The sequence below is a fragment of the Terrapene carolina genome, unplaced genomic scaffold (genome assembly GCF_002925995.2).
Source record: "Terrapene carolina triunguis isolate 2854851 unplaced genomic scaffold, T_m_triunguis-2.0 Scaffold130, whole genome shotgun sequence".
In the NCBI taxonomy this organism is placed as follows: domain Eukaryota; kingdom Metazoa; phylum Chordata; order Testudines; family Emydidae; genus Terrapene; species Terrapene triunguis.
The window spans coordinates 39,369,827-39,386,247 of NW_020664481.1; the positions used below are offsets into that span (position 1 = coordinate 39,369,827).

Consider the following 16,421-nt stretch of genomic DNA (forward strand, 5'->3'; position numbering starts at 1 on the left):
GTTACACACACTATACTTACGCTGTCACCTTCACATGAAAAAAAAAATCACATATAAAATGCCTATAGTCACAACACAGTTAAATTGATTCTAGATGGGAAGATTCAAGTTAAGGAAGGAGAATTGAAATTCTGTGACAGAAAGCATTTTTCATGTTGAATTAAAATGTTTTTTTAGATAAACCATTGTGCCACCAAACCCAATCTGTGATCTTTCTAAATCCAGGAACGTCTTTCATGCGGGTCAGTGCTATTGACTTGGATGACCCTTCCACACCAAATGCTGATCTACGGTATAAAATCCTCACTCAGACTCCAAGCCAACCCTTAGAGAATATGTTCCAGGTAGATTCAAGGACAGGGGCTATTTCATTATCTGCAGAAGGTAAGATAACGCTGGGTTGCTTTGTCCTTTGTATTGAAGTGTCTGAATAATTCTGGTCCTTAAGGTTGAAGGGCCTGAGGTCAGTTGCCTCCTTTTGTCTGCATACCCAGAGAAAGCAAGCAGGCACTCCTTTTGAGAGCTGGCACCTACATTGTTTATGTACAAGTAGACCGGAAAGCCTCATTGCATATGCAAGTCTATTTCACATGTAACTCACTCCGCTGATAAGGAGTCTGGATAGTCAAATTTCTACACAATGGAAAAGTAACAGAATGCAATATCCACTCCATGACGAAACTCCTTGTTAAATTTTTATATATTACATTTCCAAGAGCTTCCCATACCTTTGACAATATAGGGAAGCCCCTTCCAAGAGTCTCCACCAGGACTCTGATTCAGATTTTTAAATCATCTAAATAGTGCCAATCTAATCCCATCACATTACTCATTTTAGTATCACTTCATCATAACCTCCAAATTGAGTAGATTGTCTACTATCCTGGATGGAGTCCCTGCTCTTGGTTTCCCGTTGCCTTTCGACTGTGCCACCAGGCTACCCAGTTATATTGCCGTACTGTAGGAAACTATTTAATCACACAGATTTCTACCTGGTTTGTGATTAAAATCCTTTCTGCATGGAACCAGGTTTTATTTTGTACTAGATTTTTCTGAAGCTGCAGATTATAAAATACAGCTGAGCACTTAAACATTGTTACCCTTGTAAAATACAGCCAGATGCTTTGTATACACCCACATACTGCATGGCCGGTAATGACAGGCTGTAGTCATGGTTTTGTAGTGCAATGAACGGTCCTTTAGAAATTCACTTTGTGCACATACCAGCAGTCGTTGTGAACTGGATGAAAGAGGCTACAAAGACTAAGCCCATGTGAATGTAACAGTCAGAAAAATCAGGAAAGTGCAGCTAAATTAAGTCAATACAAATGGAGAGGGGATTAAATCAATCTTTACAGCTTTTTTAAACCCATAATTCGATTCATGGCACAAATTGTGCCTAACCTATTATTTGATATCAATGGGGAGTGGAGAACCAAATGGCTTAAGAGAAAAATATCTCTTGTAAAAAGCCTAGAAGAAAATAGATTAATATTAAATGTTGGCAAAGAGAAGTCCTTAATAGGTTAAATGTCTGCTGCTCCCCCACAACAGAATACCCAGCTTTAGAGTTTTTTCATCCCATGCTACAACAGCTGAAGAAGGAATCTTCTTGTGTGGGTTTCAATGGATATTACTCTTAGCAGGTCCTGCTAGCTTAGACTTTCCTTTCTTTTCTAACTGCCATGTGTTGTAGAATATTGTCTAACCAAAGAGACTATTTCCATGATTTTAATTAAAGTATGAAGATAGGTTATTATAGAGTAAAATTCCCTCTAAAATACAGGAATAAATAGAGCAGCAAGTAGAAAATAACAAAAACAAGAAAGAGATAGTGGGGCCAGATTTACAGAGGTCTGCATGAGAAAAGATACAATTGTTTCAACAACACGTGCAAATGTTTGTGTTACACTACATCATAACTGCTTATGAAGCTGCAAGAGCTGGTCGTTTGTGCATGGCGTTACTGCAGTAGTGCAGTGAATGCACACAATTTAGGTGTGCAAATGCAAGACCTAGGTCTGAAAACCAGGCCCTGGTTTTACGTATTACTTTTATTTTTACATTTTTAAATGCTAGGTAGGAGTGGCTACTGTATGTAACGTGCACTTGAAAGCAAGCCCAAGGCTGAGATAGTAGCTCTAAGTGTTTTCATGAGACTGAGGTTCAAGATCTGCCTTGAAAAATAGTGAGTGGTCATCTCCTAGGAGAGCTCTTGTCTGCATCTTAGATAAAAGTTAAAGGTCACAGGGGCAATCAGGAAACATAGAGACCAACCATGGAGATTTGTTTGCTTCACTTATGTCTGAGCTCTGTTTTAATTAGACTAATCAAAATGCACGTATTGAGTCCAGCAGCAAACCCATAACGGGGTTTGCTGGGTCAGCTGAACTGAGGCAGGGTCAGCTGAACTGAGGCCTAGAGGCCTACGGAGGCATCTATTCAAGCACTGTTCCCAAAGTGTCTGAAATACATTTAACAGGGAATTGACTTTCATTGTGCTAAAAAGAGTTTAGTTATGGAACACAGCCTCCTTAAAACAGACACCAGGGGAAGCAGGCTGAGGAACCCCCGACTTCCATTTTATTTATTTATTTGACTCCTAGTCCTATTATTTTTCCTACTGAAAACGCAATCTGAGATAAGCCTTAGGGCAGGGATCTGAAACACGCGGGCCACTATTTGCTGTGGCCCTCCAAGCTCCCCGCCCCCCCGGAGTTATTTCCTGCGGCTGCCAAGCTCCCCTCCCCCGCCGTTCCACCGCCCCCAGCGTGCTGCGTCCCCGCTCCTCTGCCTACCTCCAGGCGCTTAGCGCTCAGGGGAGGAGGCGCAGCAGGGGCGGGGATTTGGGGAAGGGGTTGGAATGGGGCAGGGAGGGGGCGGAATTGGGGGGTGGGGACTTTGGGGAAGAGATGGGAAGAGGCGGGGTAGGGGCGGGGCCTCATGGAAGGAGTGGAGTGGGGGTGGGGCTGGGGCGGAGGGGGGCGCTTTTGTATCTTTATATGAAAAGGTGTCAGTGATGCGGCCCTCGGGCCAATGTACTAGTCCTCATGTGGCCCTCATGGTGATTTGAGTTTGAGATCCTTGCCTTAGGGCCTCTGGTGTGGGGCCTCTGCCTTTCCCCAGGAACCCTAACAGTACTGCTCCTTGGATTCACATCCTGCTTCACTCAAGCACTCAGGGGCAGCCCTTTTGAGTACTGGCTGTTTTTGGTTGGGATCGCTTTTGGGTTTAGACCCTCATGTCCAACTTGACAGAGCTGTAGAGCGGGAAGGGCTGTTTAAAGTAACTCTGGGAGCCCGTGCAAAGCCAGCCCCTACTAAAAGGCCCAAGAGTCAATATGTGAATGTCTCCTCTCCATAACCTGCTCCATACTTCCCTGCCATCCCAGCAAGGGGGACTCACTCGCACGTAGACTGGGGTCAGGGCTGGCTCCAGGCACCAGCGCAGCAAGCAGGTGCTTGGGGTGGCCAACGGAAAAGGGCGGCACGTCCAGGTCTTCGGCGGCAATTCAGCTGCAGGTCCTTCAGTCCCTCTCGGAGGGAAGGACCTACCGCCGAATTGCCGCTGAAGAATGAAGCGGCAGTGGTAGAGCTGCCGCCGAAGTGCTGCCGATCGCGGCTTTTTTTCCCCCCGCTGCTCGGGGCAGCAAAAACGCTGGAGCCGGCCCTGACTGGGGTGGTGGTAAGGTAATAATGGATGGGTTCAGATCTGGAGTGTGGGTTTGTGACAAGAATTAGGGAAGGAGGGAATGGTGGTTTTCGGTTAAAGAAGAGTAATGTGGGGAAGCGTGTGACATGCCCCAGCCAGGGCTACACTATAGTGAGAAACATCCTGAAGTTATTCTCCCACAAAGCTGTTGGTCTGCATGAAGCAAATTGACATCAACCCCCTTCAGCACTAGAGTGTGAGCAGCCAACATCACACCAATGGATGGTGGGGGCCAAAGACCCTAGGACCCAATACAGCTAAAGATGTGGCAGAATTGGGTGAATGGGCCCTAATGAGCAGGAACAGGATAGTCCTAATCAGAGCCACTGGAAGCCCTTTATCCTGACTTTCTGCAATGGGATGAAGTCATGTGCTACATCACAGACAGGACAGTTAGTCTGTCATAGAATCATAGAATATCAGAGTTGGAAGGGACCTCAGGAGGTCATCTAGTCCAACCCCCTGCTCAAAGCAGGACCAATTCCCAACTAAATCATCCCAGCCAGGGCTTTGTCAAGCCGGGCCTTAAAAACCTCCAAGGAAGGGAGGGGAAATCTGGGAAATTTGTGGCTGTCATGGGAAATCTGGGAAATTTGTGGAACACATTGCAGGTAAGTGATGGCAAATTCAGGTCAAAGCCCGGCCCTGAGCAGAATGGATGATTCACCTTGAATTCTTCCCTGGCTCCAACTCTCATTTTTCCCTTTCACCTACCTCCTTGCCACATCCCTCCCCAGGGAGTCCAAACTCATCATCTCCCTCCCTTGGCTGGTTCTTCTACAGTCTGCGGCTCTTGGATGGTCTGCCCCAGGCAATACTGCTTCCTGTGGCTTTCAGCAGCAGAAACCACCTTTGAGAGAAGATTTAACAGAAAATATCCCACCACTAACAGTGACAAAAGATGATATCAGGGATACAATGTACTTACCACTTATCACCCGCAGGGGAAGCAGAGGTGGCACTTCTACCCCTGACTTTGTGGGAATGGCAAAGCTGAAGTTAGTGTGAGTCATGAGTGGGTAGGATATAGGAAGTCACAGAATCCCTGACCCCCACTGCAAACTAACTGGCCTAGTTGTTTGGCCTAACCTACCAAAGAAGAGGGGGACAGTTTTCATGTCCCCCGTCCAGTTTTCATGTTTCTGCTAAAGGATATAAAAATGTATTTGACAAAATTCTCTTTATTTGCAGGTAGCTCTTTGCTAGACTCATCCCAGGTCAGCAATTATAAACTAGTTGTGCAAGTTAAAGACCTAGGAAATCAGTCTTTGGGATATCGTGCATTAGCGAACGTTGAAATTGCAGTTGTGGAGAACACCTGGATAACCCCAAGTCCCGTTCTCCTTCAAGAACACCTAAATGTAACTTATCCAAAGAAGATTTCAAAGGTGAGTCAAGGAAGCAGATTTTTCAAATTCATGTTACTTGGCTGAATTAACATCACACCCCTTAGAACTATTTCTGAGCGCTCTCCTGCATTAGTAGGATAGGCTTTGAGCCTACAAACTCTTATGCATGTGAGCAACCTTGGGTATATGAATAGTCCCAGTGAACTCAATAATATTACTTACATGTGCACTTACAGACTGCAGCCATGGAGTGTAGCTTCCTTATGAACGGATTGTTGTGGTCAAAAAGCTAAAAAGCCAAAGTAAAACCAGCATGGCAGCAGGCTGAGTTTAATTAGGAGTACTGAAAAGGGTTCTTGTTCTGTGATCTTAAAGTGACGACTGATGGATGTGTGCTTCATCCATGCCATAGTATTAAACACCATTGGTTTTTCAGACTGCCATATCTATTTATCAAAGTGTCAAAGCTCAACACCAGTGTTTGCCATTCATACCCCTACACACACAATAGCTGATATCACTGCTGGATTTCCCCAGCTTTCTTCATCCAAACCTGCCTGATTTCCTGTAAAGCTCTCCCCATTCCAGCACTTCCAGAAATGCAGCGCTGTTGCTGTGTAATGTATGGACAGAAACCTGCTGTGGTTCTGTTTACTGGAACTCTGAAGGGAATCCCTCAGGAATGAACAGATGAAGAGTGTAAAAAAAAGTTGCTTAAAATAACATTCTTATTTTAAACACTGCTCACAGACTGCACTGTCTCTCCTACTCTCCTCTGGTGGCTAGTCAAGAAATGCAGTAAGGGAGCGTTCAGCCACACAACTCCATGTACATAGTTTGGGAATAGAGTCATATGGGTTAAGAAGCATGAAATCTAAACAAAGTCATCCAAGAAACATTAGTGCTAGCATAAATAAATGGATGTTTAAATTAGAATACAGCCTCCATAATGGCTTCTCCCGTTATTTTGAGACTTGATGAAGCATTACACACATCCCATTTATAAGAGTTACCATTCCACTTTCTCCTTGTTAGGAACTGTTCTACACCCATGGAGCTGAAAGGGTTTATGCTTGTAAAAACAACTGACAGGTAATATTTTACCAGGGCTGTGCAGTCTAAACAAAAGTGTTTGTAGCTACAACATTTCTATGGCAACAGTAAAAAATTGCTCTGAGTTTGCTTGTCCACTTTCCCTTATAATATCTGGCCTAAGACAGTTTATCACTTTTTGCTGGTATGATATTGCAGATCTTTTTAGCTCTAGTAATTTAATTTTGGATTTAAATCAATCTGAAGTGATTTAACTTTCAGTCTGCTAAAGGATGCCAGGCAAATCTTTCGCTGATTTGATTCTGCTTTGGCTTGAGAGGATGTACAGATTATACCATAGAACTACAAGGAAACCTGTCCCAAAGTTTTATAAGAATTTCAGTTATTTTTAGCATCCAGCGATCAAAGCATTATTAGCCATTTGAATGTAATGGATATAAATGTTGAGTGGGGTACAGTGGACATTTGCCAGCTCTTGTCTGCAGCCTGACTAACAATGATATGACCTTATAGTGCTTGTCACTGAAGGATCTCAAAGCACACTTACAAACATTAAGTATTTAAGCCTTGCAGCACTCCAAAGGGCAGGTAGGCAACTACTGCCTATTTCACAGTAACAGAGGCATAGGGGCTAGGGAAGACCTGATTTTTAGAGGTGATGAAGACTCATAAATCTAATTAAAGTCAATGGGAGCTGCTCAGCCTTGAAAAATCAGGCCCAGAGTGACTTGCCAAGGGCCATACGATAATCTGACAGTATTGAGGATACAGCCCAATTCTCTTGATTCCCAGAACCATGCTGTAGCCAGCAGACTACATCTATACAGCACTTGCAGATAATATAAATTGTTTTTAAAATCTCTTGTGGCAAAGTATCATGGCATGATTTCCAACCACAGCTGCTTTAAAGACAGATACTACACGTTGTCTAGGTGTCAGAGCCCCCATGACTGCCTTTTAAAAAATGAACATAATTTTAAAGAAAGGTGCTGGGCTGGTAACTTCAGAGATCAACAGCCTCCATTTATCCATCAAACAGGGAAACTGTGCAAACAACCCCATGCTGCTCTGCCAATATGCCTCAACACAGATCTGAATGGAAGACTTATAGGGTGAGAAGGCAGTTCATTTTCTATGTATAGTCAATCTCTTGTTTCTCTTCTCAGACTGCCAACAAATATGCCAATTAGTGATCATTGTGATAGTGACTGTGGGTGATCTCTTGTCCACTAGGACTGAACTGAGACCACCAGCTTGTTTCATCGGCGCACATTCTGGAGATGGAGCCTTTCCTATTTTATTGCCATTTCCTATGAAATTTGGAATACTTGTCATTTCTGTGGCTGTCTGTCCCCTTGATTCCAGGTTAACTGGAATAGCAGAGAAGTCCATTACTATCTGAAGGAGAGCTTCCCTCAAGGCCTTTTTTCAATTGACCTAGAAGGGAATATCTATGTGACACGAGCACTGGACAGAGAAAGCCAAGCAGAGGTACGTATGAATATAACGATCAGTTAGGGAGTTTAGCTTAATAAATCCAAAGTTTCAGTACCCAACCCTTAATTAGCACTTGAAGATTTGACTAACGATAAAATTCACTAGATACTTATTCATTAACAAACCTGCATGTATGTGAAACAGAATCTTAAAGTTAGAACCATGCAGTTAGAACCATGCAACTAGAATCTATCTATTTATGTACTTATATGGCCCTCATCACTGGGAGGTAGGGAAGTACTATTATCCCCATTTTACAGATAGATAGGGAAATAAGGCATGGGCTAGATTAAGTGACTTGCCCAAGTTCACATAGGAAGTCTGTGGTTGAACCAGGAGTTAAACCTACAGTTCCCTATCCCCTAGACTAGCTTTCCTCGCTTATTAGTGATAGGATCTGCTATTGTTTATACCAGTGCACCTCTAGCATCTTTATATTCCACCTTCAGCAAACTCCCAAATATAAATAAGCCAGTATTTTGTTTTTCTTTCATCCAAATACAATGGACTGCATTAATACAGTCTGTCTTTGTATGCCAGTATCACTCTGACCTCTGCTTGTTCATGTAGTTGTTCCCAGTGGGCTAAATCTTAAAATCTTCAGCCAGATTGTATTCAGTCATGGTTCTGGTGAATGTCATTACTATCAACAGGCATTTATTTACCTGAATGAGGTTTGGGTAAGGACCTCAGGCTTTGGCCCACTGAGAAGAACAGAGCCAGATTTTGGCCTATGTTGTACAAAGAGTCCCCAGCTGGGATAGAGAGTATAGATGGTTGTTTGGGGGCATTCCTGAAGCAAGAGGGGCCTGGATGGAGCACTGCTATTCTCAAGAAATCCCTGGCTGTAATTGGCCTTTGGGGTCCCTTCTGAATTTGCTCCCAGCAGTCAGCTGGGGTATCATGAGGTGTTTGAGTACGGATCCTGCGCCAAGTGGAACATGGCTGGACTCAAGGATTTGGACACTATTGTCTGCACAGTTTTGGCCTACATGTTAATAGGAGGCAATGTCCTGACTACAATGCCACAGGTCACACTTTGGCAAGGGGATTATTCAGAACAGAGTCTGCTGATTTTTCTGTATTAAGGGAACATATGGCCCTAGTCTTTATAACAGGAGGCCTGGACCTTCCATATAGTTGGAAAGCCTGCAAGCTGGCATTTGGGTTTCTAAAGTATCACTGATGGTAGAAAGAAGACAAGTTTTACCTTCAAACTCTAGATTCTTATCCCTGGAACGTATAAAGCTGAGAGCACCATGTCCAATGAAGTGAGGGTCTAAAGACCTGTTACAAAAAACAAACAAACCACTTTATCATACTGTAATTTGAACCTTGATCAATACTTGTCTGCATAGTTTATAAATAGAATGAAATTTTGGCGCTGTCTTTCAGAGGCATGCTAATCCAGAAATGATTAGCTCATGGGACAAAGTCTCATGTTCCGGATATGACCCAAGATTAACATGTTTTGGTAAAGCTTAGTTTCCAAGTGAGACTATGCTGGTAACTCAGCTGTTTATAGTACCCACTGTCATGGTTCACATGCAGCACAGAGTTTCATAAGAATTAATTTCATATGGATCACTTCCCCTAGCTGGAGGGACAATCTGTAGCACAGGAAAGGGGAGAGAATTTTAAATATTACGGGTCCAGTCCTACACTCTTCTCTTCAGCAGAACTCCCATTGGTTTCAATAGGAGATTTGCCAGATTAAGTAGTGCAAAATTAGGCCCTATGTAACCCATAAGAAGTTCCATAGAAAAGTTCTATACAGTGTAATAGAGAATGGTACCCAGTCTATATAATTTCTCACAGAACTATATCCCTGCTATGATGGTCTATAGCATGGCTTAAAAATCTTAAAGAAAGCATCTCATTCTCTATTGAACTCTATAGACAGAGTAATTTCTATAGAACTCCCATATAATTTTTACAGAAGCATATTGGTTCTATCCCCATTGCACTGAGTAGGACTTTTCCAAACGGGCAAATATAAATGTTAAGTTCTATTAAATGAATAAAGTTGATTAAATCTTAGGTTAATTATAAATTTTCTTGTGAATTCATTTGAACATTGTCAGTATGAGATTCAGATTTTTGCCGAGAACAAGGATGGAATGCTGTACAATGAGCCACTAGAGCTCCTGCTAACAGTGATGGATGAGAACGACAATGGGCCAGTATTCTCCCAGGAGATTTATCAGGTAGAACTTAAGGAGAACACAGCCAAAGGTGAGAGTTGTCTATCTGTGGCATCACAGGAAGCAAAATGCTGATGGTGGCCAACATGTGGGTGGAAGCAATACTGATAAGATGACCATTCTCTACCCCCGGCCCAGTCATGCAGTTCTTACAAAGCAAGACTTCAGTGAGAGTGTTGCCTGCACAAGAGGCAGGAGGTATAATTCAGAGGGTCATAGATTTTTAAGGCCATTAGAAGGGCCATTAGGATCCTCTAGTCTGACCTAAAATAAAATGCAAGGAGAGCATTTGAACTCAGTCCCCTTGCATTCAAAGGGGAGTGCTTGTTCCCTTAAGCCACCACGTGAGCACCATCAAGAAGTGGGTTATGGCAAACTAAACACTTTGTGAATCTTGTATTCACCTTAAAACATAAAAATTAAATATAAACCAATAGGACTAGTAAAAAAGGGAAATGAAAACCTTTGTAATTTAATTATGGGAAAATTTGGCAACTGTATTACCTAAAATGGTACCTGCCTGTACTAATATTACCTAAAATGGGCATGTTCCAAAATGTCCTTTTGTCGAGTTTCTTGTTTTGGTTATATTCCTGTGAAGATATAATGTGCCAACATATTCACTGAATCCTGTATATTAAGAAGAAATTGCTCCAAACTGCTGATCAAAACACACTGATCTTGGAGAAAGTTTGGATCTGGTTCTAAATGTTGCAACTTAGGCTCATCTCTTATGCTAACTGAAGAGTTGAAATGATAAATAAATCACTGCTTTAAAAAGTCATTTTTTTAATTGCTGTGTTTATAGTTCCTTTATTCACTGGTAACTGGTGATGTTTCTCTGCATGCAGGGAGTGAGATTATCACAGTAAAAGCAGAAGATGCTGATGACCCAAAGACCAACAATGCTAAAATTGCTTATGAGATATTGAGCCAGGAGCCTCAAGTGTCAGAAGGCTTTTTATTTCATATTGGGAAAGACAGTGGAGTGATAACATTACAGGATTCCGAACTGAAGACCAATGCTGCAAAGTACTATCACCTCCTTGTTCTCGCAGCAGATCTTGCTGGGACTGAAGGGGGTATGTTTTCTGAAGGATCATGGGGTCTGAGCAGTGATTTGTTATTAACCTGTTGCAGTGCCCAATGTAAAAAAACAAAACAAAAAACCTCACCTAAAACAAACACTCCCTTAGTTAAATACATTGATCAAATTGCAGATGGCATGAAATTGTCACAACATGCATCACTTTCCAGAAGTGAAATTCAATAAGTCCAAAACCAATTGCCTTTTTTGGGAAACTGCTCAATATAGTAGGTCTCCTACATGTAAATATTTAGTCAGACAGTAGCTGTGGCATTCACATTCTGGATACAAATTTGTTATGTGGTCCACTATCATGAATCAAGATGATTATTTAGCGATCACCCAGTGACACAGCACCATTGGAGCTCCTGAACCTGCTGGTTTAAGTCACGGGGTGCAGCTTAGCGACTGCAACACTTGTCGTTTCTATAACATTTTATGGGAGGATCTCAAAGCACTTTACAAATACTAAAAGCCACTTATGAGTCTGGTAGTACACCAGTGCAAAGAATAAGAAGCGCCTGTTCGTCCCCAAACTGGGTACTGGCATTGCCAGACTGTGTGAAGGGGTGGGAGGAAAAGCAGCTGCTGCTAGGCTGCAGAGATGGGTTGGGAGGGGGCAGGCAGGCAGAAGTAGTGAGAGGAGCCTGAGGACTGCCCCAGCTGAGCTGTACGGGAGGGAACAATAAGCTAAACCAATAAAAGGACTTCCACAGTTGACCTTCTCCAGGAGCCAAGCACAGGTCAGGCTGTCTGTCAGAGTCTTAGTCTGGTTCCTGGCACAGCTCTGCACTGCACCTTACTCAGGCTGGATTGTAAAGTTTCAGTCTCTCTCCAGTGAAATTAACCTCCTGCCTCCTTGGGAAAGAAATGAGTATTATTAACAAGGTGCCAGAGCCAGGACCAGAATTCAAGAGCCAGATTCTCAGCTACTGTAAATTGGTGTAACCCCAGTGAAGTGAATGGAGCTCTGTTGATTTAAACTAGCTGAGAATCTGGTCTCAGTCTCATCTGCTAACCAAGGTATCTTGCTCCCTCTCACATGCAGATTATAGTGTTAAACACATTGCAACCCTTGGAGAAAAAAAAATAGTCCCTGAACTCTTGTGAGTGATCACATGCACTAGAGACATACCGTACAACTGAGGGGGAGGCAGGGTTTCATACTGGAATGGCTGGGATACAGAAGAGAGGGAGTGAAAGGTTATTTTTAAAGTGAATCGGTGTGTCATATATTTTAGATAATTTTTTTATATTTGTGTGCCCACACATTGAAATACAGACAATTCTGGAATTAAGGAACTGCTATTTCAACTCCCATTTATGATGTCTACACACAGCACCCAGACTTTGCTGTCCCGGCTTCTGTAGTCTTCAGATTCAGATCAGGCCCTGAATAGAAACAAGATTATCATCTCCTCTCAAAAGCACAATATTGCTGACTCTGTACCAGGCATTCCAGACATCCTTCCATTACAGAATAGCTACTTCTGCATCAAATATTTACTTTGGTCAATAAATCTGAAAAAATCCTCTGTGTTTGTTTCCAGGTCTCAGCAGCACTTGTACAGTCTTCATTAAAGTTGTGGATGTAAATGACAGCCCTCCTGTATTCTCACAGACAAAGGTAACCCTCTTACAAAGTATGCGAGTGATTTACAATATGTGTAGATCAGTGACTGGGAAGATATGGTATGGTCTTAAAGACATCCACAAAGTGATGAATATTACAGCACTGTAAAGACACGTGCTGTATTCTCCCCTCAGTTCTATTGATGAAAGGAATCCAGAGCACATTAGATTCAACAGTCCAAGCAAGAAAGATAAAAATGTAGTCTAGGTATTATGATGTCTCTATTAATGAAGGAACACAAACCAATGTCGATGCAATGTCCATGCAGGGGCACACATGGGTAGGTATATGCATGCATGCTTGTGTTTGTGAATAGGTGAGTGCGTGCATGGATGCATATATTTGTGCATGGGTGGGTAGGTGCGGGCTTGTGTTTGTGCATGGTTTTATTTGTGTCTTGTACATGTGTATTGGTGTGTTTATAAAAGGTGTCTGCAGTTTTGGATTGTTGCATTCAAGTGAGGATGCATTTTTGACTAGCAGCATGTAGTTTTGTTAGCTTCGTGTCCATATGGTTGGGCTGTATATGCAGGTGTACATGTGGATGTATGTGTGTGTGTGGGTTCCTGCATATATATATATATATATGTGTGTGTGTGTGTGTATGCATAGATAGTTGGTATCTACTTGTGTTGGTGTGTACACGTCTGTATTCTCCAATTCAAGATACTGTTCTCCTCCCCTACTCATCGCAGAAGTGATAACGAAGGGAACACCCATAAACCCCTTAGAAGAGCAGGGTGTGTGCATGTAGGGGTAGTTCCGTGCACAGGGAGTTACAGTACTGACAACAGCAGATGTTCAAAAATCATGAGTATGGCCCCGCAAATCAGGAGATTATCTTAAAAAGCCACAAAATTTAGAAAAAATAAATATGCGGCTCTTTTTTTCCCCTTTCTAATTTTTGAATTTGTAGGAGGTAACACTCCAGTCACAGTTTTAAGCTTTTCTCCACATATAAAAGAGCAAAAAACGTACTCTTCATATTTTTTTAAATAAAGGCTGAGATTGTCACATAATCACCTGTCTCTAGGAGCTGAGCTATAAGCAGACCACCAGATATCGCAAGACTCTCAATAAAATCATGAGCATTAACAACACTGAATTGGGTGTATAAAGACCAAGAATTGGTAAAACACTGAGAAGCGACTCATGAAACTTTTAACGTAGGTCAGAGTTTTGACTGACTGTAGCAGCTTTGACAACATCCTATTTACTGATTGCAACGTTATTTTATAAAAGCAAAGGCTCGCTTACTTCACACAAATGGTCCTGATGAACTGCGTACTACTTCAAAAAGAATGACAACAGATTTTGCTTGTAATTTCAATGTTTCCCTGGGTTGCTTAAGAGTAAAATAAACACAGCACAAAACACAGAAGCGATTCCAAGTGCTCTTGACTGATATCAGCCCTGTTAAGATGTTGTCACTCTTATTATAGAAGGTGCAATGTTTGATCTCAGTGGGGACAGAATTCAAAGATTAACACAGCAGAGTTGGAAACTTTGTTCTGATAGCTAGCTGTCAAAGGAGTGCTGACATCTTACAGCATGGCACCCTGGTGCACTGAATATAATGCAAATAACCCTGCAGCTTAATCACTTCCATATGTAGATAGATATAATAAAGGTTAAGGGTAGGATTTTCAAACATGCTCAGTGTTGGCCTAACTATACTCCCACTGAAGTCAAGGATAAAACTCTCACTGACTTCAGTGGGAGCAGAATTAAGTTAATAAGTGTTTTTGAAAATCCTTCCCTTAATGTCTATGTATTAGACCTGGCACTTCATCACAAATGTTAATTTACCATTTCTAAGGTTACAATAACAAAGGCATTTACAAATAAATTCAGATACGTAGTGCTAGAGAGTCAAAGACCTGTCACAGTAAAAAAAAAAAAAAATGGAGAGTTTGTATGGCCTTAAGATACTACCATGCTTATTTACCATTTATATAAAAACTGGCTACCTACAAATTGTGCACATAGCTTCTCTATGCAACATATTTATATTACTGTAACCTCCTCCTTCCCTCATCCCCTCCATTTCCTTTATAACTACTTGGTATGTTCATATGTAAGATCACTGGGGCCTGGATAATTTCCTCTACATGGCTGTACAGCTCATAGCACAATAGGACTTCTAGACACTATCATAATAGGAATAATGCAAATAATACGGGTAAACCAAATCCTAGTTAAACCAATCCTATATTAAATAGAGAGAGACTGTCCAATAATCATCCTATACTTATAACCACTGGTGCAATCATCATGTCTTATACCAACTTCTTTTCTTCTACTGCACCTAAAAGTAACCTGAGGGAAAGTGTAAAACAGTAGCACAATAAAAAATAGAACTTCTGATTTCTCTTTCATCTTTTTAAATGCAGTATGGGCCATTCAGTTTTCCTGAGGATACAGAAGTAGGTACGTTAATAACAACTATTACAGCAACAGACGCGGATGAAGAGATGAAGTTCAAGTTCGTAAACTTTTCCGTGGAATCAGGAAATGAAGATGAAACTTTCAAAATTCTAAGCAATCCGCAAAATGGCACAGCCAGCATCTGGCTTGAAAAGGTACTATGTGCTTTTAGTCTGGAACATGGTCACGGAAAAGTGTGTGTGTGTGTAAGAACCACAGGAGTGGGCTCTCTACCTTTAAATTTGCTCAGATCAGTAGGCTGCCCCACTATTTTAATACACTCCTTTTTACCACCTCCTATTCCTTCTACACCCCTTTCCTCCAACCAGTCAATTACACTAATATAGATTCCCTTAGACTTAGTGGGCCAAAATTGGAGGCAATGTGTAACTGGGTCTAGGGTACCTATCTGTAAGTGAGTGAGAATGTAAAGAGTGAGGGCTTGTCTACACAGAGATTTAGTGCACGGCCAGCCAGGGTGAAAAGCTACAGAGGACTAGCTTGCCATACACTAACTAGCCATGTGGATCCTGCTACCACACACTAAAAGTTCTGAAGTGACAGCAGTATGTCAAAGTGCACTATAGAACTTTTAGTGTGTGGTACCAGGATCCACACAGCCAGTTAGAGTATGGCAAGCTAGTGCACTATAGATTTACACGTGGGCTTGCCATGCACTAACTCTCCCTGTAGACAAACCCTGAGTCTTAGCTGGTTTTACTCAGATGCTCAGGAATAAGAGGTAAATTACAGCAGTTTAGTGTCACTTCTGAATTAAAACCCCCTGTGCCAGATTCTGATCTCAGTTCCTCCAAAGTAAATGTAGAGTAATTCTAATGACTTTAGTAGAGTTATTCTGCATTTACTCTGGTGGAACCAAGAACAGAATCTGCCCAGTCACGTCCTGTTCTGTGTCATGAGACTGGCTCTCCTGAAAAGTGTTAGGAAGTTGGTCTCTTGCTGAGACGCCACCACCATATTGATAACAGAATTGTTTTAATTTAATATACTTTTATTTAGTCAGTACTTAGCACTCTCTCTAGTCACTACAGTTTTCCTTTGTCCTGTGGCACCATATGATAAAGTAAATACCATTAGCACTGAATTGTCTGAACATGGATGAATCCAACCAGCTCTAAATGACATCCAGATTCTACCCAAAGTGTATGAACATATCTTAGATGGCAGTCTCACCCATCTCTGATTTATGGTTTAATGAGGATAGGGGTTACTGTGACTTTACAAGCAGCCCAGCTCTACCTCCAAACATTAAATCCAAGGGGCTTTTGTTCTGAATTTCTTTTAAGCATAAACAGTGTTTGTGAAAGGTGCCCGACTGTCAGACCTAGGCCATGTCTTAATTGCTAAAAAAAGGTTCATTTTTTTACCTTGTGGTATCTAATGCAGGTGAATTATCCTGAGGTAAAAACACAGTGAATACAAGGTAAGTTTTACGACAA

At 41.9% G+C, this 16,421-nt stretch overlaps 1 protein-coding gene across 1 annotated transcript in view; it reads left to right on the forward strand.

The window, feature by feature from the left end:
* CDH16 (cadherin 16) overlaps positions 1-16,421 on the forward strand; it is a 60,854-nt gene that overhangs the window by 21,721 nt on the left and 22,712 nt on the right. Inside the window, exons 6-12 of the mRNA XM_026652852.2 lie at positions 226-384; positions 4,903-5,099; positions 7,479-7,604; positions 9,695-9,845; positions 10,666-10,896; positions 12,452-12,528; positions 14,928-15,116. Coding sequence (XP_026508637.1) covers positions 226-384; positions 4,903-5,099; positions 7,479-7,604; positions 9,695-9,845; positions 10,666-10,896; positions 12,452-12,528; positions 14,928-15,116 — 1,130 coding nt within the window. The remainder of the gene's footprint in view (positions 1-225; positions 385-4,902; positions 5,100-7,478; positions 7,605-9,694; positions 9,846-10,665; positions 10,897-12,451; positions 12,529-14,927; positions 15,117-16,421) is intronic.